Below are 8,334 nucleotides of genomic sequence, written 5' to 3' on the forward strand. Positions count from 1 at the left end.
AAGGGAGTTTCCCATTTTATAAGTGTGCTGCTGGTTTCTACTGCCTAAGTGCAGCACCCTGCACTTGTCAGTATTGAAACGCATCCTGTTTATGTCAGCCCACTCCTGTAACCTATCCAGGTCTTGTTGCAGTCTTTCCTTCCCTACTAGCGTGCTCACCTCACCCCACATTTTGGTATCATCAGCGAATTTAAACAGGTTGCATTTCACCCTGTCGTCCAAATCACTGATGAAGAAATTGAACAGCACAGGCCCAAGGACCAAGCCCTGGGGGACTCCGCTGCCCACTTCCCCCCAGGTCGAATATGACCCATCCACCACCACCCTCTTGAGTACAACCCTTCAGCCAATCTGCAATCCATCTGACTGTGTAGGCATCAATGCCACAGTCCGCCTACTTTTTTAATGAGGATGGGGTGGGAGACAGTGTCCAAAGGCCTTGCTGAAGTCTAGAAAGACTACGTCCATGGCAACACCTGCATCCATTGCCTTTGTGACCTGATCATAAAAGGCAATCAGGTTGGTCCGACAAGACCTGCCCCTAATGAAACCGTGCTGGTTGCCCTTGAGCATCATCCCTGAAGTCGGGATATAGTTCCCACCCTCTGAGTTGGGGCATTCCCAGGTCACAGGTCATCATAACCAGGCCCAGAGCTGGGGAGATGCACCTGGATCAGAACTGCCATGGCACTGAGGTAAGGGGGCAGCCATGGGATCAAGGGATCATGCCCTAGAAACCAAGAGGGGCCCCGCTTCCACCCCCCAGAGAAGGCACAGTGCTGCAGGGTGCCCTCACAAACCAGCCTCTTACCTAGGCTGGGAGACGGCTGCTGGGGAAGCAGGTAGCAGGTGAGAACCTTCTCCCCCGTCTTTTCATCATCCTCGGTCTGGAACTTCAGCATGGGCTGGGACTGGTTCTCTGCCAACCACAAGGCCTTCAGGTTGAGGTTGGTCAGGGCAAAGGGCAAGTGCTGCAGCCTGGAGAAACAACACAGTCAGTCGGACTCCAGCGGCTGAAAGGGAATCTCCCCTGGACGCCTCCCTCCCCGCTGTGTGGTCTGAGCCTGGCAGCACCCTGGGAGGCAAAAGGTAACAGCTGACTGTGCTGAGCTGGGTAGAAAAGGGTTTCCACTCTACCCAGAGAGACTGAGCCAGGCAGGGCGCTCCGCCACCCAGAGCCAGAGAGACCCCAGCAAGCCTGCAGAGGCGCCATGGCCTGTGCTTCACCCTTTGTGTGCTAGAGCCTCAGTGAGACAGTCAGGCTACACAGAAGCCCACACAGCAACTCTGTGGATGCCATGTACAGGAAGCAAGGGAGATCCTGGAATTGGCACTGGCCGGAGAGACCTGGAAGGGACAGCTCAGCATCCTGGCCCCTGTGCCCAGATAGCTGGAGCCAAGCAGCTGCTGGGTCACTGTCAGGGACAACCCAGACCACAGGGTAGGAAGTGGACACGTCAAGATTCCTACAACAGGGCAGAGCATCCCCATTTGCAAGGCACCAACAGGCAGCCCCAGACCCTGGTCTATATGAGCTGTGTGCAAGGAGATGTAGCAGGGAGCTAGCCTGAAGCCCTATAGCCAGGGAGCCAGGACCCTGGAGAGACGGGCACAGGAGCTTTCCCCCCAGCCAACATCTAAGGGGCTGGATGAAGTCCTGAAGAACAGGCTGGGAGATGGACATGGCATTGGGCCATGGGCAGGGCTGGCTTGACCCTCATCACAAGGGTCTCAGGCACCGAACACAAAGCCACTGGCATCAACGCTGAGCCAAAGAGCTCAGCACCGCAGCATAGCCATAGTCTGGCTCCTGGTTCTGGCAGGATGGATGAGGACACACAACAGAAGTAGTGTGGAGAAGCCTGACCACCCAGCCATGGCCTACTCTTGAGCAATTTGGTGCTGCAATCCCTCCTGAATCCCTGTGCACCACCCCTTGCATGGTGGATGTGGCCCGGGCCTGTGGCCCAGCCCCACCTCCACTCCCATCCCACTCACCTGTTCCCTGCCACGTCCAGGACATGCAGCTCGGTGGTGCTGGCAAGCTCAGGCGGCAGGAGCACCAAGCGGTTGTCCCGCAAGGATAGCACATTCAGGCTGGCACAGCCCCCAATCTCGGCCGGAAGCGCGGTGAGCCGGTTCCGATCCGCATTCAAGTTGGTTAGCTTGGTCAGCTTCCCCAGGGACTTGGGCAAGGCCTGGGAGGGTGACAGACAGCATGGAGGAAGCCCTGAGGCCAGCAGCTATGCTATGAAACTTGCACCCAGCAGCAAGGGGAAGGGGGGCTGGCCCGGATGCTGCGTCACACAGGGCGGTGGGGGAAGAAGGCACACTGACAGCCTGCAGGGGAACAGCAAAGCCCACCCCAGCCAAGGGCACAGCTCCTAAGGCCCCAGGAGCTGTCAAATTGCCTGGGGACCCTGGCGCAGCTCAGTCCAGATGCCCATCCAGCCTGGGTAAGGACTTCAGCACCTCTGGAGATTTAGAAAGCCCCAAAAGTCCTGGCTAGGGGGTCTTGTCCCTCTGATCAGGGTCAGATGAGTCACCGTGTTCAGGGTCAAGAAGAAATTTTACACCACAGTCAGACTGGTCCAGACTATGGGGGTTTTGCCTTCTATAGCAGGGAGCATGGGCCCCTGCCTGGGATTTCCCCAGTGTTTTTAACGCTCCTTGGAGTGGTGCATCAGTGACAATCCTTGCCCCCTGCTTTACCTGGAGAAAGTTAAGGGCCGTTTGGAGCACTGTGCCTGGCAGCTGCTCAGGCTGCTCCAGAGGTTAAGAGCAGGACACACACTCACTTGTCTCGGCTGGGGGTGAGTAGGAGCAGGGGGCTGGAGTAGCTGAGCCATCTGGAGGGCCCTACCAGCTTGATGTCTCAGTGTCTGTAAGAGTTTGCCTCATGCTCTCCTGGCCCTTCCCCTTCTCTGGGTTCTGAGCCAGTGCCAAGACAAGCTCTGCAAGATGGGGAGGGGATGCTCTCTATGATGTGCCTCTGAATGTGCAGAAGAGTAGGGCCCTGGTCCTCACTGGCTTGCAGCACCAGCCTTACACAAACCATCACCACCCAGTGTCGCCTCTGCCCAGGCTGGATGGGCTCCGGCAATGATCCTGAGAGCAGGGGATTCCTCAGGGACTGGCGAGATGGCACCAGCTTCCCGGCATCTCCCAAGGAGACTGACCCAGCAGGCTGCTTGGCTGCCCCATGTCACTAGAGCAGGCCACAGTGGCCAGAACGTCCTGGAGACCTTGGCCTTGAGGTCCCAGTCAGTCCCCAGAGGCAATCCCCGAGATGCATTGAGGCCATGGCTGGGGAAGAGACACGTAGCAGGAGAGCATGGAGCTGAGGCCAGTGCGCCTACCGTCAGCATGTTCTCTGTCAGGATGAGCTCCGAGAGGTTCTCACAGTCCCCAATCGACTCACTCATCTCCGTCAGCCGATTCTGATCCACCTTCAGGATGGAGAGCTGCTTCAGCTGGCCTGGGCAGGGGGATGAGGCAGGCACCAGCTACAGCACAGGTGGTGAGGAGCCTGCTCCAACCACTCTGCTAGACCCCTGCCCCACGCCTCCCACAGGGCTTAGCTCTCAGATCCCATAGCGAAGCAGTTCGACACGGACCACTGGCCCCAGCATCCTTGGGACCTCACTCACTGGTACCTGGCACTGGATTACAGCCCCAGCACCCACGCTTTGTCCTGGCTCAGCTGACCAACGTTGCGCACCAGTCCCCAGCAAGGACCATGCTCCTTGTACTGTCCTGGACCCTGTACTACCCGGTTCCTCCAGGATCCCACCCAGAGATCAACACAGCCCCTACACAGCCATCTTGTCCCATCCCACCCAGGGCTGGCACCATGCATGGGGTGGTATAGCCTCCAGCCCAGCACACACCAATGCCATCAGGAATGCACTCCAACAGGTTCTGGCTCAGCAGCAGGTCTGTCAGTGCTGCCAGCCCACTGATCTCCCCAGGCAGCTGCTCCAGCTTGTTCTCGGACACATCAAGGCAGACCAAACGTCGGAGATTGCCCAGCTCCTGAGGTAGAAAAAGATGGGATGCATCTTGAGGGAGTGAGAGGGCAGCATGCACAGCAGCGAGGCAGCCCCGGGATGGGTACTCACCGGGGGCAGGGCTGAGAGCTGGTTCCGGTCTAGCCAGAGCTCCCGCAGGTTCGGCAGTGCTCCCAGCGTGTCCGGCTGTGACAAGGAGAGAGCGGTGTCACACCCTTCTCCAGAGCCCTGCCAGAACGGCACCACCCTGGGAGGCCCTGGGCACTGCAACCTGGTGATGCTGGATGCTGCTGGTCTGGTGCCCTAACCACATACCACAGAGGAGTGGCAAAGCCCACCTGCCACAGGCTGCAGTAGGGACGCTGTGGGGGCCAGGATTCAGCTGACAAAGCCTTTGCATCCTACAGGCTGCAGGTTTCTTGGCTGATGGCACTACTTACAGGGGTCTATTACCCAGATGGCACAGCCTCAGGAAGGGGTAGGAGCTCTGGAGGCTTCAGCCTCAAGAGAAATCCCCCCTCTTCCTTCTCCTCTGACAAAGTAACTAGACAATGACAGAGCACCTCCTAGCCAAGACTGGCCAGCCATGGGGCTGTGTGAGCTGCTGCTGCCCCAGCAGGGGAAAGATGATTGCCATGTGGAGGACCAACCCCTCACTCTGAAGTCAGTGCTGCACTTAGGACTGTCCACATGCCTCTGCAGCATGGCTGTGGGCTGCCTACATGCTTGGGAGTTGCAATCCTGTTGGGACACTGCTCCAGACAGATGCTGCCGCAAACCCACATGCACCTTGGGACCCTGGGGCTGGGCATTACCCAGGGCCTTGACATGGACTTTGCCCTGGCAGGGCAGGCAGCCCTTCAGGAAGGTTTCACATTCACAAGCTGCAGGGCCTGGCTGCCTGCCCCTCTGGAGATCGGCAGGGAAATCCCTGTGGTTTCCCAACAGTGGACGGTCAATCTGGGAAGAGGAAGGACAAGAAGTTGTCCCAGCAGAGCTGGAGAGATGAGGGCAGACATACAGGGCGGGGGAGGGAAGGCAGCACAAAGGTAGGAGCCAGCCAGGAGCTACAGACAGCAACAGAACCAGCAGGGAAAGCAGCCCACAGGCAGCTGGAGAGCAGGGCAGAGCATCACACGGCAAAGGGCCTGGGCACACCATGCCATGGAGGGAGGGAAGCAAGACAAGGCCAATGGCAGGAGACCAGAGCTGGGAACAGCCACTGGGCCACAGCAGGCAAGGTCTCCCCAAACTCGGTCATCCCCTGCAACTTCAAACAGCCACTCTGCCTTCAAGGGCCCAGGGCATTGCCCCCACCCCAGCCCCTCCTGCCACCCCTCACATACCAGCACTTCCAGGTCATTGCCACCAAGATCCAGCTGCTCTAGCTTGACGAGGAATGAGAGGGAACTGCAGGCCGACAAGGGAGGAGAGAGAGACATAGGTTACCAGAGGACCCAGCTCCCTAGTGACATCCCCATGAACCCCCCAGGCACAGCCCAAGGGACACAGTGTCTCCCCCACCCTACAGGCCTCCACAGCACTAGAGTCAGATGACCCTGCCCAACTCCACTCAGGGCAGTCAAGGCCAGTGTCTCATTGGTAGTGGGAGCCGGGGCTCAGTGATGCTGGGACCTCACAGCCACTGGTCAGCGTCTCCCTGCTCTAAGACAGCAGGTGGGTTCCACAGGCTGGACCCCCTCGCCCCTCCACCTGTGCCATGACACAGAGCCCTGAGCACAGGAAGATGCAGACAACAGGAGGGAGTTCAGGACTTGGGAGAAGAGAAGGAAACACCCTTGGGAAAGGACATGTGAGCACGACCAGTGCCCCAACTCCCGAAAAAGGGAGCCCCAAGCACCGCTCCCCTCTGCAGGAAGGGAGGGACCCCAGAAGATGAGATGCTTGTTAGGTAAGGTCCTTGGAGAGCCTGCCTGGAGCAGGCCCAGGGTGCTGAGCTGGGCCCATGCCCTAGCAACTCATCCTGGGTTGACCCAACCCTGGTGCACACACAACTGCTGCCCAGTGATACAGCTGACAGTGGCTTCCCTGACACTCAGGCCCTTCCCCCTGCCAGCCTCTGCTCCCCACACCCTGGGTTAGTGCTCTGTCTCTTTCAGGCTGGGGAGCGTTGTCTGCACAAACCTGCGTGGGCCCTCTTCTCCTCTGCTGGCTCTTTGGCTGTTTATCCTCCCTGCCTGGTCCTTTACCCTCCACTAGAGACCCACAAACACACTGACCAAAGTCTGGCTGCAGGAAAACAGGAAACCAGCAACAAAGGTCTCCTGGTAGGGGCAGAGCAGACCCTCCTGGACACACGGACACACCCTGTGCATGTGGCCACCTCGCACATGCCAGAAGTCCTCGTAAGAGTCCCATCCACTGCACCTGTGCACACATCCCTTGCTAAGAGCCTCACAAGTGAGGACCAAGTGAGGCTCATAGGATCTGCACTGACACCATCCTGCAGGAGCCACTGTGGGCTTAACACTGGCTTCTCACCATGTGCTGTCAGTGCAGGCCCCCATGAACATACATGTGGAGGGAGGGGAAGACGGGGTGCTGCCTGCAAGAGCTGGATGGTGGCAACAGCTCTGTTCTCCTGTCCCGGCAGCAGAACCCACAGCCAGTGTCAGCCTGAACCAGCCTGTTGCTCCATGTCACTGCTGTGCAGGTCTTGGAAAGTAGCAGAGGCTCTGTGAGCAAAGCAATGCTTGTGTCCAGCAGGACAGGCATCCCAGCCAGCTGCTAACTCTGCTGGAGACCCTGCATTATCCACTAAGGGGTTCTTGGTGATGAACCAGCCTGCCCTGGGGATGGCTGGCTACAACAGAGTATGGATGGGATGGCTGCAGTGGTCTGACTGCAAACAGAGCACAAAATGCTGGGAGCACGCAGTACACAGCTTCTCCCCAGGAGAGTGTCCTGGGTTTCAGGACAAAAGCAGACCAGTTACGCAGGCTGATCCAGGTAAGAGACCAAAACCCTCCTGGGGACAGAGAACTTGAAAAGCATCATTTTTGACCCCATGAGGAGGGTCAGTCGTGAGTGCTGGGAGCTCACACGCCCAACGGGTCAAAGTGTAAATGGATTCAGCACGAGGCAGGCAAGGCTCATTCCCGAAGGAGCTCGAGAGAACTAGGCAAGCCTGTCACAGGACCCCAAGGAACTTCACTGTAGAGGGAAGAAATCACAAGCATCCATGTGAGGACCGCCACGGTCCCTGGAGGGTGGGTCTTGACAGACCGACTGAAAGGCCAGTGACTTGCAAATGCAGCAACAAGGCAAAGATGTGCAGCCCTGAGGCTCAGCCAGAGCTCCAGGGTTGGAAGGGACCTTGGGAAGCACCTCACCCAACCCCTGAGCAGGCGCAGAGGCACTTTCCTCAAGCCACCCCCATCTGTGCTGGAAAGCATTTGATGAACCGGAGTCCACAAGTCCCCTTGGCAGCACGGTCCAGCATCCTGCAGCCAAGACGTCCTTCTGCGTTCCATTTGCTTTAAGTCCATCATCTCTGGTCCTGCCCTCTCTGGTGAGGGAGAACCATTGCTCTCCCTCTCCTTCCCTGCAACCTCTCCAGTATTTTGAGACCTGCTCTTGTCCCTACCTCCCCTTTTCCAGGCTAAACAGACCTCACTGCTTTCAGTCTTGCATTGCAAACCCCCTCTCTCACTTGCCTCTGGATCCTCCCCAGTTTCTTTCCATCTTTCACGTGCACTAGCCAGAACCTGACAATACCCACCCCACCTGAGGCCTAGCTGGTGCCAAGGGTCAGTCACAGAGCAGTGGGGCTGGAAAGGAGCTCCAGAGGTCACATCTAGTTCAACCCCTGATTGAGGCAGAATCACCCCTATCCAACTCAGCCCAGACAACCAGAATGTAAACTCTACCTAAGTGGAGGGGTCTTATCTCTGTACCACACATGCAGTACTTCTGCTTGGCGAGCCCAAACTACGGAGGTACGGAGGGCCACATCTGTCGCCGGGACCCCTCAGCATGTGAGATATACTGCCTACCTGGAGTGAGGATTCAGGACGTGAAAGGGATGCTCTAGACCGTAAACCAGCCCACTGATTATTACCCCATGGTCCTAGTCCATGTGGGCACTAACGATGCAGCCAGGAGGAGCCCAGATCGCCTGATGGAGGACTACCATGCTCTGGGGTGTGTGCTGAAGGAGATGGGCGCACAGGTGGTTTTCTCTTCTATCCTGCCAGTGAGTGGACGAGGCAGACGGCATGAAATGTGCATCATGGAGACCAACTGGCGGCTACAGGAATGGTGCTTCGAGGAGGGCTTTGGCTTCCTCAGCCACGACCGGCAC

At 57.9% G+C, this 8,334-nt stretch overlaps 1 protein-coding gene across 9 annotated transcripts in view; it reads right to left on the bottom strand.

The window, feature by feature from the left end:
- Nucleotides 1-8,334, bottom strand: part of SCRIB (scribbled planar cell polarity protein) — a 125,657-nt gene that overhangs the window by 91,737 nt on the left and 25,586 nt on the right. For all 9 annotated transcript variants that reach the window (XM_019553820.1, XM_019553811.1, XM_019553865.1 and 6 more), the window contains exons 6-11: nucleotides 5,357-5,420; nucleotides 4,122-4,196; nucleotides 3,891-4,035; nucleotides 3,360-3,478; nucleotides 1,999-2,198; nucleotides 812-978 (exon numbers count right to left, since the gene is read on the bottom strand). In XM_019553820.1, the coding sequence (XP_019409365.1) occupies nucleotides 812-978; nucleotides 1,999-2,198; nucleotides 3,360-3,478; nucleotides 3,891-4,035; nucleotides 4,122-4,196; nucleotides 5,357-5,420 (770 nt within the window). The remainder of the gene's footprint in view (nucleotides 1-811; nucleotides 979-1,998; nucleotides 2,199-3,359; nucleotides 3,479-3,890; nucleotides 4,036-4,121; nucleotides 4,197-5,356; nucleotides 5,421-8,334) is intronic.

This window comes from Crocodylus porosus, unplaced genomic scaffold (genome assembly GCF_001723895.1).
Source record: "Crocodylus porosus isolate Cpor-Errol unplaced genomic scaffold, CroPor_comp1, whole genome shotgun sequence".
Lineage (NCBI taxonomy): Eukaryota > Metazoa > Chordata > Crocodylia > Crocodylidae > Crocodylus > Crocodylus porosus.